Below are 21,719 nucleotides of genomic sequence, written 5' to 3' on the forward strand. Positions count from 1 at the left end.
TTCAAGAAGTCATCTGGGTCAAGTCCTGGCCCCTCCTCGAGCTTCATGCCAGTCAAGTGTTCCTGGTTTCTAGCCCAAGGGCTCCTGAGTCTCTTCCACAACTAGTGGCAGCTGTGGTTGGTGGAACAGTAAGGCACTTTGGAAGAGAGTGTGTTGAATGAGAATTCATGCCAGCCCCGTTTCCAAGAGTACCAGCTGCAAGACTGCCACCAGGGCCTGGCACAATTGCATTGACAGGATTTTTCACAGGCAAATGGGCCTTTGAAGCTCCTTCTCCCAGCACATGGCAGAAAGCATGCATCTACACCAATGGGGCAAAAGCAAGGTGTAATCCATTAATCTAGAAGGTAGCACAGGCAGCACAGTGGCCATTAGGTGATAGCATCACCATGTCACACCTCTGTGAGCTTAAATATCCATGAGCCAGAAGTGTGCCCTGGAGTAGTTATGACTCTGCAACCCGGGATGCAGTGGAGGGGTGACCACTTGGGCACTCTTCACATAGACATATATATGTGAGCAGAGAAAGAGACAGACTCAGTCCCCCTAAGCTAGGAGCCCTATCCAGGCAGCACAGGACCTCTGCAACTCCCAGCCCTGTGTGTGAAATCCACACTGCTTCCTGCACACAGAGCAGGTGCTCACTGTTACTCAGCTCAGGGCACAAATAAAGGTCAAAGCAACATGCACACACCTTCACATCACCACTCCATTCGACCTGCGGAAGCTGTGCTGGGGACCGCTCCACCTCCCTCCGGCCAGACAGGCCAGGAAACTCTCTCTTTCCTCTGACCTCCCTGGACACCCTAGACCCTGCCACCACTGCTACACAGCTGCTCCAAGGAACCCTCTTATCATCCCCACTAAGCCTCTCTTGGCCCCCACCTAGCCTAGAACTTTCAGAAAAAGGGAAGTCGGAATCTGGAGACTGAGACAGAAACACTGAGAACAGCAAGGCACCCTAGGAATTCTGGGGCTAAAATTTAAGGGAAAGGAATCTAAGTAAACTAGACCACCCTGCGAGAGTGGAATCTCATAAGGGACCAGATAGAGGAGGTTCTGCATGGAGACAAGCCAGGAGGCCCCATACCCCCCCCCCAGCACTACATCAGAAGTGGGCTGCCTCTGGGTCAGCTCCCTTACTCCACGGACCCTCAAATGAAGCACGGAGATTCTGACACCGAAAAGGAGGTGGGGGGTGAGCTCCAGTCAGAGGTGGAGATTGTTCCTTCAGGTCCTTCAGTCCAGGACAAGGGGACAGAAAATGACTCTCTTTAGAGGACACAGTGTCCCTAAGAGTGTGTGTGGGAGGGAGAAACAAAGAGGAAAACAATGAGTAAGGCACCCATGCCTTGTTTTCGAGGTTAGGTGGCTTCACCACTTCTTCCGGAACCCCTGCACTGGGATGTGCCCCACTATCCAAACAGAGCAAAGAGGCTGTGAGAGGGGGCAGGGCGAGGAAAGGCGTTCCCAGAGTCTCCGCTACAGTGAACAGCAAATGGAGGGCCCACTGCTGAGTGGCTGCAACCTGGCCTTGCCCTGGAGAAAGCTGAGCCTGCCGGCTGTGTAAAGAGATCCCTAGGGGAAAGGGGGGGGGAGGGCGGCTATTTTTGGAGGAAAGAGGGGAAGGGGCCATGGAAAGCCTTATAGAGGATCCCAGACTGAGGGTTAAAGCTGCCCTCTAGAGTGGGGGGTGGGTAGGTGACCAAGGCCCCATTCTCCTGGAGCCTTGCCTAAACCTGCGAGGACCCTGCCTCACACGTAGATCTAATCTACTGGGAAGTAGAAAAAGATAAGATCTCCTGAGTAAATTGGGAGCACGGGGACCTTGGGAGAGGGTTGAAGGGGAAGGGAGAGGCAGGGAGGGGAGCAGAGAAAGATAGATTAGATAGATAGATAGATAGATAGATAGATAGATAGATAGATAGATAGGATTAGAAACTGCTGTCATGGCCCTGCTGTGTGCCTCCTCCTGCACTGGAGGCTTTTCTTCTCCTCTATCTCTGTCCCCTGTGCCTCCTAAATCCATCAGGGGCCCCTCCCCCAGTGACCCCACCCTAGTACAGGGCACTCCAGGTCCTATGAGCATCCTTTTGTCCTCACTGGTCCCATACCAACGCAGTCCGTTCTCCTCGTAGCCTAACTTCCACGTGTCCTGTCCCAGTACAGCATTTTCCTCCTTCGGCCAACAGGGAAAGTGGACACCAGTCATCTGTAAACAGTCCTCCCCACCAGAGGGGCGCCCTACTCCATCCCCCATCTCATCCTCAAGCTCCCCTTGCAGGCCTTTCACCTCCTCTGCAGCCCCATAATGTGGCAAGCAGAAAGTGAAATCTAGTTCGTAAACAGGATTGGCTTTCACCCCCAGGCTCCTTCTTTACCCTAAATGGCCCGCTCTCCTCTCTCATTCCAGCCATGCTCTTGAGACCCTCCTCAGCCTGCTCCTCCTCTCCCTGTTCGGGGTGTTCCCGAAACTGGACAGGATCCAAAGCCCGTACCTGCCCTCCAAGTTTTCACTTCCACTCTAGAGTTTTCCTCAAGGAAAAGTCCTCTCTTAGTCTAACCTTAATCTCTCCTGCTGCGTGCCTAAATGCCCTTTCCACCTTTTCTCTTTATGAAATCTCCTTTACATCATAAATACCATCTTCCTCTCAGACCCTGAAACCTGCCCCAGCTTGAAGAAGTTCTTTTCACATCTACCTCCTGCCCAGAGTCTAGGATACCTGGATGCCCGCCTGCCGATGGACTACGACAGCGACCCGACCAGGTCTGGCTCTCCAGCCTGAGGGGCGGCCCCTCAGCCGCCAGCGCAGCCACGACGGGGTTAAAGCTCAGGACTTGGGGAGGAGGGGGCCGGGAGGGGCGGTGCGGAGCCAATCCGCAGCAGCACAGTCCCCGGGCCGAGTGGGGCGCGCCGAGCCGGGAGCTGCGAGCCGAGCCTAGCGCCCGGCTAGGGCCGGGGCTCGAGCGCAGCGGAGAGGGAGTCCCGAGTTCCCAGCCCGAGTCCCGCCGCCGCGGTACCCCACGCCATGGAGCCGGATAACAGCCCACGGAAGATCCAGTTCACCGTGCCGCTGCTGGAGCCGCACCTGGACCCCGAGGCGGCCGAACAGGTATGGGCAGGGCGGGGCAGCGGTACTCAGCGAAGGACTAGGGACCGGGTCACGGAACCTGAATCCTTGCCCAGCCCCCCTGCCTGGCCCCGCACCCCTCCGGGGATGCACTCGCCCAGTTTATGGGGGGTTTCCAACCCCTCCCCCAATGGCGGAGCCACGTCTCCCAGCCAGTGCGGGTCCCTGTGCGGGGTGTCTCCGAGAGCGTCGTTTCTCCCTGCCCTGCCTTGGGGACACGATCCCTCCCCCTCTGGCGACCTTGCGTCCCCTCACTCTCAGTCAACCCCAGGAGTTTCCCGGCTGGGTGTTGGCACTGACCGGGAGAGAGCACAGGGCGGGGGGCGTCAAGTGTGAAAAAAGAGACAGCTCCGCCCCTCCGGCTCATCCGCACTTGGGCTCTGAGTGTGGCACCCAAGGGGATGGAGACAGCGATGGAGGAGCTTTGAGGCGAGGGCGGGGGTCTGCAAGCTGATGTTTGTTCCCTTCTGCAAATCGGAGCACGTGGGTCCTGGGTCTAACTCCTGCCCTTTGGAGTAGGGGGTTGGGGGTGGGACGTGAGGCTCAGTGCGGTCGACTAGAGAGAGTCTCGGGCTGGGGTCAAGTCACCCAGAGAGCTTGGCTCACCGGGTGGGAGTGCAGGGCCCTGGCCCAGCCTCCTGGCCTGGCCTATTTTTAGCTCAGAGCAGCCTGGCAGAGGCGGCAGTGTGTGAGTGAGCAGTGTGCTTCAGCGTCAGCGAGCGTATGGAAAGGCTACTACTACCTGCAGCCTGTCTCTTTGCGCATTCCCTGGCCATGTGGAGACCAACTCCACAGGAGCATCTAGCTCTCTCCAGGCTAGGGCTGCCGCTCACTGCAGAGCTCCCCACCTGAGAGACTCTGAGACCTCTGGGGATGGGCAAGAGGGAGAGAGGTTTCCACGTTGCTTAGGCTGATTGATAGAATTGGGTGTGGACAAAAAGGGGATGGCACATGTGCTCTTTAAAACTTCTGCTCCTCCAGGCAAGGGAGGGCCAGGTACCCGGCCTTCCAGCACCTCCAGAACTCACCTCACACACCTGAGGGAGAGGGGAGAGGGGGAGGAGGAGGAGGAGGAGTTGTTCCATGGGCTCAAGAAATAGGACTATGCCCTAAGACAGGAGATTGACTAAGATGACTTCTGACTCAGGAGTGGGGAGGAACCAGAGGTTCTGAGAGCTGCCTCGCACTGGCAGACAGGATCTGACACCTATTTCTGTTTGGTGTTGAGGTGGGAGGGAGGAAGGCAGGCTTGCTGATTCACGGAGTTGGGGGCAAAGGAGCATATGTGGGCACGTGACAGTGTTAGGGAGCCAAAGGGGGCAAAATCTGGGGCTCTGCCCACTCTTTTCTAGTCTTCAGAAATCTGTCTCCTGGGCCTAAACGTTTGCCCCCAGTCCTTCCTGCTGTGTTACCAAGTGTGTAGACAAAAGTTCCAAGCATAGCAGGAGCTCCTACCCCAGTGGGAAGCTAAGGGCACAGCAGAGTTGGGAGTGGGGGCTGCACCACAACCTTCATATGCCCTTGAAGACTAGGAGAGCTGGGGGGCAGAAACAGAAAAGAGACCTCTCTGTTGGGTGCCTAGGACCCAGGGAGTCTGGCTCTCCTCCCTTTGACAATATCACAATTCTCAAGTACTCAGGGTCCTTCAAATCCTTGTCTAGGGCAAAAAAAGTCTGTTACGGGACCTGTTCAGCCCCTTGGGCTCCCAATATGGGTACTGTTAAGTTACTAATCCTCATTCCACCCAGGCTCAGTGACTTCCACTCCTCTCCATGACCATCCCAACCCCCACTAACCATCTCATCGCACCCCTACTCAGTCAGAAGGCAAGGAGTCAGATCCTGGCAAAGAGTGGGTCCCACTGCTACACACATGAAGCATCTTGTACCAGGAACAGCCAGAGACAATTCACACTTAGTATCTAAACACACACACACACACACACACACACGTCTGGCTCTACTGGGACATCACTAAAAGCAGATGTCACTGATGTCCCCTGAAGCCCCCTTCCATAGTGCCCTTTTCCTTTGGGAAGAGACCCTCTGGCTCACACAGGCCCTACTACTATTCCCACTTTCTAGGCATCTTGTCACCTCCAGCTACCACTGCCAGTGGTGACAAAGCCAAGTGATAGATACAAACACATCAAAACCTGATCATTTGGGTCCTCACGCCTTCCTGCTTCCCCACACTGTTTGCTTTACCTGAGAGAACTGCAGGAGCTCTGGAAGGTCTTCCAAACCTTCCCCAGAAAGGGAAAAACTACACCTCCCAAGAGTCAGTGGAATTCAGCAACAGTCAGCTTAATAGCCAGCGGGACAACAATTAAAACCGCCAGCAGGAGGGAGGCTGGAGCCCAGCTGGATCCTTAGCCACCAATCAGCTTCATACCCCAGTTTCCCCTGGGGCTGGCCAGGATGCTAGCCAAGACCCCTCCTCGTGTCCTGTCCACCATTGGGACCACTTCCCCTGTTCCCTAACTAATCAGAAAGCCAGTGTGTCCAAGGCTAAAGAAACCTTATAGTGTTGAGGAGCTGTGGCGGTCAGGGGAGAGGTGTACTCAAACCTTTCTTCCTTCACGATGGGAGAGCCTAAGGGAGCCCTTCCACAGACGGGCCCGAGCCCTTTCGCAGAGGGGTATGAGCCCCCCAAAGGTTAATGTCTGCTTAGGGACTGGACTGGAAGCTGAGGGAAGTCCTCTGACCTCATGTTATTTCTGAACATTGATCCAGGATTGACCAGAAGACAACAGAAATCAGTGCCCAGAGTGGACAAAGCTGTAAGGAAAGCCGAGTAGGGCAAGAGTGGGGTGGGAAGGCAGGCCAGGGAGGAATCGCGTAGACGGCCCAGGTGAACTTCACACGGTAACATGACACTCTTTAGAGATGGACAGAGTTGACCTGAAAGGTGTTCCTGGTGCACTTCAACCTCTTCCTCCTCCCCTAACACAGATTCGGAGGCGCCGCCCCACCCCTGCCACACTTGTGCTGACCAGTGACCAGTCATCCCCAGGTAACCCTGGGGACAAGTGCTGGGAAGAAGGGGGTCCTTGTAAGAGGGTGGGTGCTAGAGAGGAAGGGCAGACCTGGGGGTAAGCGTTCACCCCAAGATGGGGCTATGCTAGGAGAGGAGGGCACCACCTGGTCTCTAAGTCTCCCAGGAACTGGGGTGGTCAACTAAGTGCAGGTTGCTGTGACAACAGCCTTCTAGGTTTCTCCAGCAACTGAGATGTCACTGTCCCCACTTCCAAAGGCAGTGACAGCTGTGAGGGGGAGAGACCGCCTCCATCAGCAGGCATCAGGTCCGGGGGGGGGGGGGGACGGTTTGAAACAGCTCAGGGAGAAAATGGGATTCTGGTCACCAGAGTCCCCACCAAGGTCTGGAGACAGAACAAGGTCTTGGAGAATGTCAGAAGAGCTTGGTAAGTATGCAAAAGAAGTAAACAGGCTAGTCTGAAATCTGGGATGCCCAAGTCTCCAGCTTCCCCCCAACTTCCGTAAATGATGCGCATCTGTGGGCCTGGTCAGAACGAATTTGGTATTCTCTCTCAGGGAGCCCTGCTCCTGGGAAAGCTCAGCTCTGGCTTTGGGGGTGAAGAGGAGGGAAAAAAGCAGAAGGACCCCAAATCTGCCTTCACAAACGTCAAGGCCTGAGGCCAGGAGACAGGCTTAGGCTACAAGGCCTGAGCCTTGGCAAAGCCAAGCAGCAGTACAGGGGGCTCCAGAGAGAGCAGGCTCCTGGGACAGCTCGGGATGCAGGTGACTATGGAGTCCCTTCTCCTTCAGAACTCAAGTCTTTGGGGACTCCCAGGATTTCCTGCTCTTATCACTGGCTTTGTTGTTGTTGTTGTTGTTGCTGTTGTTGTTGTTGTGTTTCCGATTTCCCTCAGAGATAGATGAAGACAGGATCCCCAACCCACTTCTCAAGGTGAGCTGGCCCCTCCTACTCAGTCCAGCCTCAAAAGTCAACCCTGGCCCTCTAGATCTAGGGTGTGGCTCAGTGAGAAAGAGCACCCACTTAGATAAGATATACAGGCCCTGAGTAAGCTCCCCAGAACCCAAAGCAAAAGCCTTGTTCCCCACCAGTAAGGCCTTGATGTTCATCTCACAATCTCCATGCTCAGCCTGGCGGAATCTTCTCTCTCCTGAAACCCACCTGCCCTGACCTCTAATCCAAAAGCATGCCAAGGCAAAGGGGGTGGGGGAGGACTGGCACCTATCCAGGTTCTGTGTCTTCACAGTCCACTTTGTCAATGTCTCCACGGCAACGGAAGAAGATGACAAGGACCACACCCACCATGAAAGGTTTGGCATCTCCTTTCCAATTTCCCTTCTGCCTGAAGCTAGGGAGAAAAGATCTAGTAGCCCTGTGCCGGGAACCCTTGGGAGGCCACTGGGTCTGCCTTTATTTGAGTAGAGCTGGTGCTATGTGCAGGAGTCTCTTGTAGCCCAAGCCTGAATGCCACCTCCTCACTATGGTAGATAAATAGCACGTGACCTCATCAGCACAGCACGTGGAAGGTGCTGTATTTCTTGACTCCAAACTGAGGCCTCTCTCCTGCCCCTAGGGAGACCATGGACACTAGTACGTTAGGAGTGTCTTGTGTACGTGAAGACTCTTTCCCTCTCCTACTTGCCTTTGAAAGAACATTTATGCTCCTGCTTTTATGTGTCTCCTTGTTGCCCAGTCAGTGTTCCTCCCTGTTTAGGATCTCATCACACTGGAAATTCAAGCACCCAGAAATGTGCACAGACCCATTGGTGGGGCTACTGAATTTGAAAGAACCCCCCAAGGGAGATTTTAGGCAGTCATAGTCAATGTTTCCTCCTTTCTCTATGCCCCCAAGAGCTCCAGACGATGGTTGAGCATCACCTAGGGCAACAGAAGCAAGGAGAGGAACCTGAGGAAGCTGCTGAGAGCACAGGGACCCAGGAGTCCTACCCACTTGAGATCCCAGACACAGGCTCAGCGTCAAGGCCGGGTACTCCTGGGATAGCACAAAGTATGTACAAGCCTGGGAGGTGTGTTCCCCAGCCAGCTTTGCCCACTGAGGGAAGGGGAGGAGTCACAGCCTGGGAGAGATGGAATAGCAGGCCTAAGGCTCAGTCAAGGACATGATGTATTCCGCACATCACGTTTGAATTGCTTTGTCTTACTGTAAGCTACCACCTTGGACCACAGATATCTTCATGTGGCTGGGAAATGAGGAAACCCCACCAGGTTGAAAACAGTATTTGGCCCTGCAACAGAGCCAGGGCTACAGTCCCACCTCCACGACTGGCCAGTTCACCGGCAGAGCTGGTGTCTGTTTCACTGGGGTTGCCTTGGAGTCTTCCAGTGAGTCTGGTTCAGCACGGGAACGCAGAGCTGATAGTGTTAATCCACAGCCACGGTTCCAGATTGTTCCAGAATTCCTACCATTTCCAGCTCTGTGAAAGTGACACACACTGTCTGTTCTGTGTGTCAGGTAACACACCTACCTGGCAGAGCATCCTGCAATCAAACACATGATGTTTTCTGCAGTCCAGTGAATAGTTACACTGAGTGGGATCAAAGCAGTTCATGTCAGGCTTAGCCTCACCTGAGTTTATGATCTAATTTTAGTTTTAACTTTTTAGAGGGTTTGGTGGTTTTGTTTTGTTTTTACTTTTCAATCCCTGGCTGGGGGTGGGGGTGGGGGGGAGTGAGCTATCATAGTAACTGACCAGAGGCAGTTAGGTCTACCCTACCAATGGCAGGGTAGATCTGTACCCAGTGGGTCTTGGGGCCCCTTCTCAGCAGCTGCAGCCCCTGTATAAGGGCTGGTTCTCCCTCCACCACTCACTTTCCCTCCCTAGAGCCTGCAGCATCCACCCCCAAGATTCAGGAGCAGTGTGGTGTGCAGCCCAGCACAAAGGACCCCTTGCCACCAACGGATTCCCAGGGAGCCAGCTTGGTAAGCTCCATGGGCTGGGCTTTGGGCCAGCAGAAGAGCAGGTTGTAGGGCCTAGAGTTTAGAGCCAGAGGTGTAGACAAAAGAGCAGCGTCATTCAGTCACTGAAAATTTAACCTTTGTGGTACGAAGCCAAATATCTCTTCTGACAAAGAGAGACGGGATTAAGTGGCTGCAGGGAGGATCAAATGGAAAGTTTGTTATGTATGCCTTCTGGAACAGGTGATGAAAGTAGGCCACGGATTTGATTTGATTTTTAATAAAGGGCAGGTGGAACCAAAGTATTATGGGCTGAGAGCAGAGATACTTCCCAAACCCTGACCAGAAGAGAGGGCTCAGATGAGATTAACAGCAGCAGCTGCCTCTGAAGATAGCGAGTTGGGCTGACCAGAGGGAAGGATGACACCATGGCCCGTCGGTCACCTTCCCTTTCCTCCCCTGCAACAGGTCTGAAAGGAGTTGGCATCCCGGGATCGCCACTGCGGTGTGGAAACTCATGGACACTGGATGTTCCTTAATCTCTTGTTTTTAAAAGTGATAAATTTGGTGTTAGGTCGTTGGTGCTCTTCTTTTTTCCAGCCTGGGCATTCCTTCCTTCCTTAGCTCTTGTCTGCACGCCACAGCCCCCCGCTCTCAGGACTAACTAGGGGAGGAAATAGGAAAACTGACAAAAGCCTAGATTTTATGTTCATAAAGAGAAATGGGAGTCTGGAAGTCAAAGAGCACCTCAGTGCTTTCTTTCCTTACTGAGGAAAGCTCTGCCCACACAGAAGGGTTGCACTCTGGGAGACTGCAGGTCTGAAACAGAAGCCCTGACAAGCTGGGCATCCTGTGCTGTGTCTCCCTCTGCAGGACATAAGTGGGAAGTGCACCTTGTCTCTAGACCCTGAGAAGAAAGTATTTGGAATTGTCTGGCCTCCATCCAACTCTGTGGCCACTATTCCTTATTCCAACCTGATAGGAAAGACTGTCTGAGAACTCAAGTGTCTAGAAACCCAATGGACCACCTTTTGTCCTTCATCCTGAGGTCAGGGTAAGACTAACACCATGCACAGGTGGAGAAATGGCTTCTGATCCCAAACAGGCTTCTCATGATGCTGATTCTGCTTTTCCCAAAAAAATTAAAGAAAGGAAGAAGGCAAGATTCTTTCACCCTCTTTGCTGCATCAGTGCGCCACAGCTTGGGTGGTGCCGCAGATAGCCTTCCCCTGGGCCTCTCTCCATTCTCAAGGAGAACACCCTGCCAGAGCTCTAACTCAGAAGATGACATGTGAGAGAACACCACACACATCCAGCCAGTCTCCCTTCTTTATTGATCTCTGGCTATATCAGGGGCCTGGGAGACCAGAAGCATGGGGAGTCACATGCGGTTCAGAGTGGCAAGTCTAACCACCATGGAGATGGACTTCACGAGAACAGGGCCCACTGTACAGATGCATGGCTGGTATTTACAAGAAAGGAGGAGGCAGCCACCTGGACTCGGCCTTTTCTTGGATGAGGTGGGGCAAGGAGCCTGAGGACAGGAAGAGGCTCTGCCTGGCTGCACTTGCTCTGTGTGCCCCAGGCAGCAACAGCCCTGCGCCCTTCCCCTTCTGCCTTCCAACCTGAGAGGCCCAGGGAGGGGAATCTCTTCTTAGGCCAGTTCTGGGAGAAGGAAGGCAGGAAGGACCCACTCTGACCACATGGATTGCTGGGTCATACCTTACCCCACTTGCACCAGGGCCAGCTGTCCCCTCCTTCCTTTGTTCATACACACTGAAGGAAGATCTCAAAGCATTTACAGACATTGGTCGGATGAGAGCCTCTTAGTCCCGGGGACAGAAAGGAGGCAAAGGGCCAGAGACCCAGGTAGGGCAGGTGACAAGCTTCTCAAGCCCAGGCCAGCCCCAAGTTCTTGAGGACCCCGGAAAGTCTTCCCACAGGCATAATCCCAAGGCTCCCGTCCTCTCCCAGCCACTGCCTGGGCAGAGGAGGGGGAGTTTGCAAGGGAGCGGTGCTAGAGCAGCACGTCTGGGGTCAAGAGGCTGTCCCCACCTCATCCTGCCCTTCCCATGCGGGCCCTTGAAAACTGCCAGCTTCCTTGGGAAACGGAAACCCAGACCTGCCAGCTAAGATCTGGGGTGGGGGCTGTGGGAACCCCCAAAATGTATTGCTTAGAAACTTGGAGGCAAGAAGGATGGGGAGGGCCAAGGGGGCTGGCATCTGACCCTCCCCTCCAGGCCATAGGAAGCCTGAAGGAAGCTCACCCCTCCCAAGTAGCCACCTACCCAGCAAGGGGTAGGCACAGTGACCATTGGGGGCCTGTGGTTCCCCAGGCTTGTGTCCCAGTGGGTATTGGGTGGGGAGGGGACCTTCCCCCACCCCACCAGCTCCAGCATTGGGCTTTCAGGTGAGCTATCTCTCCCACGACCAACACACTCCCTTGGAGCAGATGGGGGAACCACAGTCAGATGGATAGTGCTAATGACATCGAAGACTTTGGACTCAGTGAGGACCTGTCGAAAGAAGGAAACACTTCAGTGTTCTGCTCTTGAACTTTATCTCTTAACCTGATCTTCCTTCTCCAAATCCCCTGCAGTCCTCCCTTCGTCCCCTGTCAGATGCATGGCAGCCAATGGTACGAGCTGGGCTGAAATAAAGTCACGTTTACTCTTGCCCCACCGAACCTTGTACCCAGACTGCTGCCTGCTCCATAGCTCACAGCCCGGCACATGTGTCATCCTGTCTGCTGCTCTATCCTTTCTTCCTTCATGAAAGAATATGGGGCCAAAGAAGGTGACAGGAGTCCCTTGCTCCCCACCCGTGCCCTGGCTCTGTCCTGTGCCTCCAATTCTTCTCTCCTGCTGAGCAGAGCCCAGAGAGCCACCTGAAGCCACGCTGGCTTAGCTACCCTCCTGCCTCCTAGCTCACCTGGCCAGCCCCCAGCTCTCTAATCCAGATTCCCGTTCTGGTTGCGCTCATCTTCGACAGGGGAGGGTGGGGCCTCTTCCTCACAGGGGGATAGTTCGTCAATGGACATCTGGTTGGTGATGCCTGCAGAGGGTCCAAGGAAGCTGACGTTAGGCCAAGAAATAGTTTCTCCAGAACCAAGGTGCATGTAAAGAAAAGAAGAGGCCTGGCTCATCTACTACCTCCTCCAATCTGAGCTACCTCCTACCCCGCACACAAAAAAACTCACAGCCCCTGCTCACAGTGCAGCAGGAACCACCAAGTAACTCAGATCTCCAGGGGCACCATTTGCAGACAGCCAGTGTGCAAGGAGCCCAGCCATGGCACGCGCAGAGGGTCCCAGAACTCAGAACACTGTGGCTGTCCTGTCATCTCTCCAGCTTCCATTCTAGAACAGCCCAAACCACTCAACCCGTCAGCCTTCGTGTGGCCTCTTATTTTAGTCTGACTGGCTCCATTCCCAACTTGAAGAGTCAAAGAGCTGCCTGGGGCTTAACGCAAAGGGGCTGCTGTTGCTCCACCAGCCCTAGAATGTTCACACACATGCACAAATAACACCCACCACTTGCTGCCCGTTCCTTCCACTTCTGTTTGTTCTCCTGAATGTGCTTGGTCCAGGTGGAGCGGAAACTGACCACATCAGGGTTGGGGTCTCCTACGTCTACATCTAAAGAAGGCTGGCGCCACTGGAAGCTAGAAACAAGACCCATTCAAACGCCCAATTCCAGAAGTGAGACCCAGCCCTCTTCAGAATCCCATTCTTAGCCCTCAGCATGGAGAAGATGGAAGACCAGAAAGGCCGGAGTCGTTTTCCCTCTTCTAGATACCCTCACATCCTTGTCTGACTTCCCATAATTGTAGCCCCCCCCCTCTCCACACTCAATCTCCTGGTAGAAGGAAAACAAGATTATCTGAAAGACAGTTTAGACGCTTAAGGAAAAAACAATGTAGGGAGCCTAGGTGAGAGCTAGGCTCAGTATTCTGTGACAAGAGAGGGGCTCTCAGATCTGAAGCATCCTGCCTGCCTCCCTCCCTTCCCCCTCCCTCCCTAACCTCTTGCCTACCCTCCCCTCCCTCCCATCTAGGCTGAAAGAATCATCTCTGTGCAGCCAATGGACCAGGACATGGCTACCCCAGCCACAGTCACCTAGGCTGACTTTTAGACTTGGAATCATCATCCGCCGAGGGCTGGACACTCTTCTCTGCCACATCAGTCAGCACAGAGAAGGTGGGCTCCACAATGAAGTCGATGAAACCTGCAGGAAGGGAGAAGCAGCACAAGTGTCGCACTTGGAGGACAAGGCAGACACAGGAGAGCCTGGTTGTGAGGCTGTAAGTGACAAAGCCTAGAGGGTGACCTGGAGTGAACTCCCCCGCTGGGACAACCTGGGGACAGTATCTATGTGAGCCCAGAGAGACCCTTCCAATGCAGTGCTAGGTATCCAGCCCAGAATCCTTGCCTCAACAAGAACAGTTTAGGGACTTGGAGGTGTGGGACAAGCCTGGCCAAGCCCAGACAGCCCCTTTCCTTGTCCCCCTGGACTCACCTATCTGGGACTGGGCCACCAATGTGGAGGTGCGATCACAGAGTGGAGAGAAGGGCAGCCCCAGCTCTGCTTCCTTGTCACCCTGGGAAGAGAAGATGCCTCAGAGTTGGGAGGGCTGGGGGGAGAAATGGCTGCAATGGGAGAAGGGGACGCTGGAAATGAGGGGTGAGTGGAGATAACCCGTGTCCAGCTCTGTGGGTAGAGACGACCCCACAGGCTTGGGATCAGTTCAGGAGTGGAGCTCTGGAGTAGGTGTGGGAAGCTCCATTGACAGGGTTACCTGGCGGAAGAATTCCTCCATCAGGGCCTTGGTCCAGCGGCTGTGGACTGACCACTGCTTGGTTGGATGGCTGATGTCAGCAGCATGAAGCAGAAGAGATAGGGCCTTGGACTTGTCAATACTGATTAAGGCAGGTGTTAAAAAAAGGGAAACTGATCTTCTAGGAAAAGGAGACCTTGGCCAGTCTCCAACTTCCAGTCACACAAACACTCCTTTTTCACATATCTCTAAGAAGTCTACACACAAGCAAACTCATCTGTATGTAGACATAGAAGCACAGATCAGTAGCTGAGAACCCAGGCTCTTAGCATCAATGGGCATGAATGTGACTCCCCCTCATCTCTACCACCCACGATTGTGAGACACTAAGCAAGTTACTGAAAAATCCATAATTCATTTTCTTCAAGCCAAAAGTGAAAATAACAAGCCTGTCACATGTTGAGTTGTTCTGAGAATTAAATGACTTATAACAAGTATTTCTGACACATAATATGCACCAGGGATGTTATGTACAACGGCCATCATCATGATCCTTGCCATTAACCCCCCAACAACTGCCCACAGTGACCCCACAATCCCCATTCAGACACTATACACAGGTCAACACACACCTCCAGGACACTGAGCCCATTCTCTCTTACCCACACTTATATATTCCCAGTCACTTCTAAACAGCGTTAGAATTATAACATTTGTTCTGTCTTCATTTTTGTTCTTTTTTAACCTCACACAACTCTCCCAGTGGCCTTCTAAAATAGGAGTTAGTGTGAAGGGAGGTACTTCACAGTTATCATTTCAGATAAGGACAAGGGTCTAGAAAAATCCGAATATATTTCCCAACAACATTCCTGAGTAATCCTGCCCTGCAGCTACAATAAAAATTCCTATCCACGCTGGGGCAGTGAGGAGGCAGAGGCAGGTGGATCTCTGTGAATTCGAGGCCAGCCTGGTCTACAAGAGCTAGTTCCAGGACAGGCTCCAAAGCAACACAGAGAAACCCTGTCTTGAAAAACCTATCCAAGTTCCTGGCCAATGCTCATCAGACCTGTTAGACAAATCCAAAGCCATGTTCACAAACACCACACACAGCCACGTTCACTCAGATGAGTGCCTGGAGTCAGGTAAGAACCTGGAACACCAACTGCTCAGTGTACACACTGATTCACAAGACCCTCCCTCTGGCCTGGCCCTGCCTACACCCCTTCACGTGCTACCTTTCCAGCTGCTGCAGAGCTGTCTTCATGGACTTCACTTGCTGGAAATGGCAGGACATGTCTGTGGCCAACACCATCTCAATAACCAAGGCCCGAAGTTCTCTAAGTGGACAGACAGAGAAGAGACCGGTCCTCTCAGCACTGGCAGGACTAAAGGATATGGGGAAAAGAAGGCTGGGATAGGGTTTCAGGGATGCCACATGCTGTCCTGTGCTCACACAAACTCATCCTTGGTGAGATTGATAAAAATGTTCATCTCATCGTCCTGCATCATTCGGAAAACAGAGCTGATGTGGTGGTTCTCCAGCACCGAGCGGTCATTGTACAGGATGGCACATTCAGACCTGTGGAGCTGTATGTTACGCCCAGGCCCCTGTAAAGGGCTCCGCCGGCAACCTTGGCCCCCCCTGCCCCGACCATGCCCTACTGCTCACTTAGTCTGGATGTGGAAGCTGTTGGTTGTGCCTGTGTGCTCATAGTCATGGATGGCTGCAGCAAAGATGATGGCCAAGACCTCAATCTCTGACAGGCAGTGCTGGGGGCGAGGAAGAGGAGAAACTTGGGCTAGCCCTCTGCCAGTCACTGCCCAGACACCCTCACAGCTACAACATTCCATCCTAGCCCTCTGCCAGTCACTGCCCAGACCCTCACAGCTACAGCATTCCATCCATCATCAGAGCTAGCCATGTGTTTCAACTCTCCTCTGTCCCCAGCAGTCATATACCCACATGTATCCCCAACAGTGCCCAAGAAATATTGGTACACCTGAGGATTCTCTGGACGAAGTTAATGCATTTGACTCTGCAGGTGTTGGCACCCCATGGAAGCAGGCACCCCAAGGAAAAGGACACTAAGAGAGCAGCCAAGGCTTCCTAGTTCTGGATCCACAGGACCTGGACAACATGACCAGGCACCTACCACCATGCCTGTGCGGAGCAGGAAGCAATGGACTGTCTGAGTCACATCGGCTGCATGGATCTGGTTGTGGTAAGGGTTCTTGTATTTCCCATAACCTGTCTCCAAGGCCTCCAGAAAACTCATCAGGAACACAGTAGGAATCTGCAGGAGAGGGAAGAATGGAGATATCAAGGATCTACAAGAGTGAAGAGACAGGCAATGGCAGCATTCTGTACATGGTAGTCAGGTGGAATGATGCTCACCCCAGCACTTGGCTAAGGCAGAAAAGTCTCAACCCCACTTCACCCACTTACCCTGCCCAAAAACAATTGGGTATGGCCCAGAGAACTAACACAGGCTCTGATCATAGAGATGGGCTCAGATCCAGGCTCTACCACCTGCAGCCTGTGTGACCTTGGGTAATCCCTACGCCTCCCTGTGCCTTCCTAATTGCAAAATAAAGATAATACCACCTACCTGGGATTTAATGAGAAAAGTACAAGGCATTTAGTAAGTACTCTCTGAAGAGTATCTATAATTATTATTATTTCCCTGGAGATTTCTAAGAAAATGAAAGAAAGCCTCCCTCCTACCTTCCAACCACCTGCACCATCCCCAAAGCCACAGAGAAGGCTCAGAGCAAAGGGAGGTAAGAGGAGCTGCAGGGACCCTTGCCGCAGATGTGGAGCACCTGCTCTGAGAAGCCGTCCCTGACCACCTCCACTCCACATATGCCAATAAGCAGCCCACCAGGCCCACAATATCTACAGACATGCAAACACACCCAGGACAGAGCCACTCTCAATTCTGTCCCTGACTACAGATGCCCTTGGGTATCTTTGCCTCCTTCAAGAGACTCAAGGCTCCCAGAGGTCAAGGCTAGTATCTTCACCTGAGGCCAGGAAGGGATCCAGGGCTCAGGACTTGGAAGCCTTCTGCAGAGTGACAGTAGAGAAGACATGCCATTTGTCAGACCCTAGCTTCCCCTGTCTCTACCCCTGGAGGGCTGTGCCCCAAATTCAAGGAATTTTAAAGGACTGTTTCCATGACAACTACTCTTGCTTTTGCGTTGCCATGGTGTCCCTAGAGGGAAGGGAAAAGAAAGGAGGTAACAGGGAGGGAAAAGACCAGGGAGCTTGGGAAGGAAGCCTGACCAGGACCCAGTGGACATCCCTTTCTCTAACTGTTGTGAAGCAGTCAAGCAGGCTAACTAAAGCCAACCCAGAGCAGCTGCTCTTGGGACTCCCAAACCTCATCCATCCACAAAGGTAAGGAGCTTGCAGAAGCTGATGTCTGAAGTACATCTAAAAATGACAGAGTGAACAGGAGCTGGGAAAGGGACCCTGCTATTCTTGGCCTAAGGACGGGTCTGGAGGAGGCAAGGAAAGTTCAGGAGGTAAGGCCTCAAGAAGGTCAGGAGGGGAACCCTGTTGAGCAGTTCAGGGCTGATGTGACAGTTCTTAAGAGGTGTCAAAGAGGAAGAGAGAAGGAACAGGGAAGGCTGCACGGACAGTATCCCCGTGAAATAAGACAGGCCCACTAGGATACCCCACACACACCTTTACCACTCAGCCCAGGCCACTCCAGGCTACTTCACCTTCAATATCTACTAGCCACGCCAGGTGTCACCAGAGCCCCAGAGCCTCATCAACCCCTCACACACTCCTCTTCCAGAGGTGGGTTCTGAAGTGGGTTTTCCTTCCCTCCAGATGAAGGATCTAGAGCAGCCTTCTATCCAGATCATCTTCCTCTGCCAAGCACACAGCTCTTCCAAACTCTTCCCAGAGCTTTTCACACTGGCCCGTCCCCTCCCCGGGAGAACAAATGAGAGACTCTAATCCCAAAGGATGACAGTACTGGGCTCTAGATCTCCAGGGTCCACAGACAAGAGCAGAAGGGAGGCAATTGGCAGTCAGCCTAGAGGGAACAGACTGTGGAGGAAAAGGGCATGAGCAGTGTCCCAAGCTAAATGCTTGCAGGCCTAGGAGCATTCACTCCTCGAGTGAAGGGAGAGTCTGGATTACAGCAGTTTCAGTAGAGGCAAGACAGGGATGAGCAGGGGTGTCACCCCTGACACTGGGACAGGACGAGGGAGCGTGGAGTCTGCTCATTGGGAATCTCTCTGCCAGCACAGAAAGGAGTGGAGAGAGCCAGCCTACAGGGTGCTGCCCAACCTTGAAGCGGCTGATGAGGCTATGCCGAGTCAGCAACTCAAAAACAATGGTCCTCAGAGCGTGGTCATCTGCTGCCCGGTTCAAGGAAAAGACATCAAAGCACCAGAGGTCCAGGTTCTGCAGAAAAACAATATGCTAAGCGGGAAAGCCCCCTCCAGAGCGCCCCTGCCATAGGGAGATTAGTCAGACTTCTAGGCACACTTCCCAATGACTCGAGAAAGCAAAGGTGGTTGCATAGGTTTCTTTTTTCCTAGATATCTCTCAGTATCAGGGAGACAAGAAGACATGGGTTTGTCTCTGGGTGGGCAAAAACTGTTCAAAAGAACATGAAAATACTAGTTAAAAGGGAAGTAAAAAATCACAGCACAAACAGAATCTGGAAGTCCCAATGGCTATATCAACTCCAACCCTCTCTTCTTTCCCAAAAAACCCAGGGGTCACCTTGAGACAGTTGTGGACTGCAGTAGAATATGTGGGGCCCACAGCAGTATATGTTCTCCGGAACATCCTAAAAAAGACCATAGAGGATAAATCAAGTATCTGGCCAGGGGAACAGAGCCTTAGCCAACTGGGGCTGTGGAGATAGGTCTCGGGGTGAGTGGGGTCATGAGAGATCAGGCTGGCTGGGACAGAGGGCATGACAGAGATGGGGAAAGCCGAGTACCGGCAAACCTCACCGCTCCACGAAGATCCCGGCCTGCACAGCATGCACGATGCTTCGGAACTTGGGCTTCTCTTCTGCCCTGCGACCTTTGGCTCGGGTCTGCTGGGTGAAGGTAGAGGCCAGCCAGTCCCGCACCTCTGAAGGCACAGCATCTGACCGAAGTTCCCGAAGCTCATCCTCAGTATCCAGAATTTGCCTGGGACCAGGGGAACATTACAGAGGAAAGAAAGCAAGTGTTTCCATACTAGTAACCCAATACCTGCCGTACCCCATTTGTGACTTCCCCCCAGTCCTCACCTTCCCTTCCCTTTACTACAGTGCTTTGTGTCTATATTCCTGTGGAACACCTCCAGTATGAAAGGGCTTACGGTGGAAAGCAGTGAAGTCACTATGGACATGTTTTAGCAGACAATGAAACACCACGTTCCAGGGATGCTACAGGGCACCACAGTCCATCAGAAATAAACTGCAAGGTTCACATATGAAATTAAATTTTTTCTGGTATGGTAGAAGCAGGAAGACCAGAGTTCAACTTGCTAGCTAGATAGCAAGTTCAAGGCCAACCTGGACTATATGAGGCCTTGTCTCAAATAAACAAAATAACAGCAAAAAAGAAATTTTCACTATTCTAGTAGTTACATTAAGCTGGTAAGGGGCTTGGTAGATGGCTGAATGGTTGAGAACACCTGCTATTCTTGCAGAGAACCAGGCTTCAGTTCCCAGAACCCACATCAAGCAGTTGAAACTGCCTGTTACTCCAGTTCCAGAAGATCCCATACCCTCTCTGGCCTCTGTGTTGGCAGAGGCATGCATGTAGTACACATACATACACACATGCACATACAAGTAAAATTAATATAAATAAATCTTTCTCAAATTAAAAAAATGTTTTAAAGACTGGTACATTTAATGAAAAATTTTATTTATGCTAATTCCTCCAAAATATTTTTCAAAATAAATTAACATATAATGAGTGAATTATTGTGGGGAGGAGATCTGTCTGTAGGAGCCAGGATGTAATTTACAGACACTTTTCTTTTTTTTAGAATATTTATTTATTTATTTATTTATTTATTAAAGATTTCTGTCTCTTCCCCCCCCCCCCCGCCACCTCCCCCTTTCCCCCCCCCTCCCCCGATCAAGTCCTCCTCCCTTGTCAGCCCAAAGAGCAATCAGGGTTCCCTGCCCTGTGGGAAGTCCAAGGACCACCCACCTCCATCCAGGTCTAGTGAGGTGAGCATCCAAACTGCCTAGGCTCCCACAAAGCCAATAAGTGCAGTAGGATCAAAAACCCATTGCCATTGTTCTTGAGGTCTCAGTAGTCCTCATTGTCCGCTATGTTCAGCGAGACCGGTTTTAACCCAGGCTTTTTCAGACCCAGGCCAGCTGGCCTTGGTGAGTTCCCGATAGAACATCCCCATTGTCTCAGTGTGTGGGGGCACCCCTCGCGGTCCTGAGTTCCTTGCTCGTGCGTCTCCTTCTGCTCCTGATTTGGACCTTGAGATTTCAGTCTGGTGCTCCACTGTGGGTCTACAGACACTTTTCAACTCATCCCTGCACACTACAAGTTCAGAGTCATCCCTCCTGGCCAACACAAGTCTAGAGAAGTAGAGTTCTCTACTGGTTTGAACCAGATGGTTTCTAAGGTCCCTGGCATCCCTGAAGCCACCACTCTTCCTCCTTTTGTTCCTCCAGTACTGGAGATCAGGCCAGAGTGCCAGGAAAGTGAGGCAAGCACCCCACCACTGAGCTCCACCTCAGCCTCTTATATCTGCCCCACCCAGTCTTTGTCTGTCCCTGTCACTCCGCCCTCCCCAGCATTCCTCTCTGGAGTCTGCCTCTGCAGGCCTCTCTCACCGTGTCTCGTCGATGTAGACAGCCTCCAGCAGGGAAGCTGTGTATTCCAAGTTTTTCTTCAGCTCCTCGATGTTAACCTCCCCATTCTCCAACTGCTTCACCATGAAGCGCAGCCTGCAGGGTATGAGTGCAGATATCCTATTTAGACACTATAGCCCAGTCAGGGGTTCCTCAATAGGGGGCTCTTTGCAGAAACACTTTCAGTCTCCGAGCTGTTAATAATTCTAACACTAATGATAACAGCAGCCAGTGTTTTTCATGCCAGGCTATGGCTTCTGCCTGTGGTAAGTTTATCTACAGCCCCTACAGTGTTAGCCTAGACAGGTAGCAGCCCCAGGAGTGATGTTTCTGGAGATGATTTGTTTCACAGTCTCAATATTACCCCATGAGAGAAGGCTTTGGGATCAACACCAATCAAAACAGTCCCCAGGATCCTTTCATTGTCTTGGTCAAGACAGAAAGGCTGAGCACATACACAGCCCCTCCATCCTGGCAAGGGCTGGCAAGGGCAGCAAAGGCACAGAACAAAGACCAATCTGAATGCTTTAGCCTGGCCTCACTCCACGCAGGCAGAGCTAATGGATTATGATTCCAGAATCCATCAACCAGGACAAAGCAAGTTAACCCCTGGCTGCCCAGGCTCACGCCACAGATAACCTCTGGCAGAGTCACTGCGCCCATGTCCTGTCTCTGGCTCTGGGGTGAAACCAGGCTCTCACCCTTTTGATGCCTTCCCAAGGGGACAGATCTTTCATCCTTTGCAGCTTTGGATTCTGGGGGTGGGGGTCACTGACTAACTGAGAGGTTTCTTGGAAGTCTAGCAAGAGGAGCTCTGCATTCCAAATGAAACTCTCTGGCTCTAGACAGTGATTTTGAAGACAGAAACTCCCCACTCTCCCAAGAACTCAGCACTCTCCCAACACCCCCTACCCCCATCACACACAGGCTCTCCTGTTCAGGTGGGAACACCTGCTCCCCCCCCACACATCACACACAGGCTCCCCCATCACACACAGGCTCCCCCCATTACACACAGACTCTCCTGTTCAGGTCGGGTGAGAACACCCCCAC

The 21,719-nt window shown here is 52.7% G+C and overlaps 2 protein-coding genes across 8 annotated transcripts in view; one reads left to right on the plus strand and one right to left on the minus strand.

Annotated features, from left to right (window-relative positions):
• The first annotated feature begins 1,500 nt into the window (after window positions 1–1,500).
• Window positions 1,501–10,882, plus strand: Ppp1r1a (protein phosphatase 1 regulatory inhibitor subunit 1A). Of its 3 annotated transcripts, XM_050126715.1 has the most exons (9): window positions 1,501–1,566; window positions 2,656–3,113; window positions 6,086–6,146; window positions 6,499–6,555; window positions 7,024–7,061; window positions 7,375–7,438; window positions 7,981–8,136; window positions 8,972–9,069; window positions 9,514–10,882. In XM_050126715.1, exons 2-9 carry the CDS (start codon window positions 3,030–3,032, stop codon window positions 9,517–9,519), a joined length of 564 nt encoding a protein of 187 aa, XP_049982672.1. In that variant the 5' UTR covers window positions 1,501–1,566; window positions 2,656–3,029; the 3' UTR covers window positions 9,520–10,882. The 3 variants fall into 3 exon arrangements, with proteins under 3 accessions (XP_049982672.1, XP_049982671.1, XP_049982673.1); XM_050126714.1 differs by lacking the exon at window positions 1,501–1,566 and having other exon boundaries at window positions 1,928–3,113; XM_050126716.1 differs by lacking the exons at window positions 1,501–1,566; window positions 6,499–6,555 and having other exon boundaries at window positions 1,932–3,113.
• Window positions 10,360–21,719, minus strand: part of Pde1b (phosphodiesterase 1B) — a 27,568-nt gene continuing 16,208 nt past the window's right edge. For all 5 annotated transcript variants that reach the window (XM_050126709.1, XM_050126713.1, XM_050126710.1 and 2 more), the window contains 14 exons: window positions 20,649–20,762; window positions 18,805–18,987; window positions 18,569–18,635; window positions 18,128–18,244; window positions 15,975–16,115; window positions 15,491–15,591; window positions 15,275–15,400; window positions 15,057–15,158; window positions 13,843–13,963; window positions 13,563–13,644; window positions 13,163–13,271; window positions 12,578–12,708; window positions 11,977–12,099; window positions 10,360–11,561 (listed from right to left, as the gene is read on the minus strand). In XM_050126709.1, the coding sequence (XP_049982666.1) occupies window positions 11,996–12,099; window positions 12,578–12,708; window positions 13,163–13,271; window positions 13,563–13,644; window positions 13,843–13,963; window positions 15,057–15,158; window positions 15,275–15,400; window positions 15,491–15,591; window positions 15,975–16,115; window positions 18,128–18,244; window positions 18,569–18,635; window positions 18,805–18,987; window positions 20,649–20,762 (1,498 nt within the window). In that variant the 3' untranslated portion in view covers window positions 10,360–11,561; window positions 11,977–11,995. The remainder of the gene's footprint in view (window positions 11,562–11,976; window positions 12,100–12,577; window positions 12,709–13,162; window positions 13,272–13,562; window positions 13,645–13,842; window positions 13,964–15,056; window positions 15,159–15,274; window positions 15,401–15,490; window positions 15,592–15,974; window positions 16,116–18,127; window positions 18,245–18,568; window positions 18,636–18,804; window positions 18,988–20,648; window positions 20,763–21,719) is intronic.

The sequence above is a fragment of the Alexandromys fortis genome, unplaced genomic scaffold (assembly GCF_014885135.2).
Source record: "Alexandromys fortis isolate MF-2015 unplaced genomic scaffold, M_Fortis_MF-2015_v1.1 scaffold_264, whole genome shotgun sequence".
NCBI classification, from domain to species: domain Eukaryota; kingdom Metazoa; phylum Chordata; class Mammalia; order Rodentia; family Cricetidae; genus Alexandromys; species Alexandromys fortis.

Coding starts and splice junctions, on each gene's coding strand:
- Ppp1r1a (XM_050126715.1), top strand. CDS start 3,030: ATGGAGCCGGATAACAGCCCACGGAAGATCCAGTTCACCGTGCCGCTG. Junction 3,114..6,085: donor ACCCCGAGGCGGCCGAACAG/GTATGGGCAGGG, acceptor CCCCTAACACAG/ATTCGGAGGCGCCGCCCCAC. Junction 6,147..6,498: donor CAGTGACCAGTCATCCCCAG/GTAACCCTGGGG, acceptor TCTGGTCACCAG/AGTCCCCACCAAGGTCTGGA.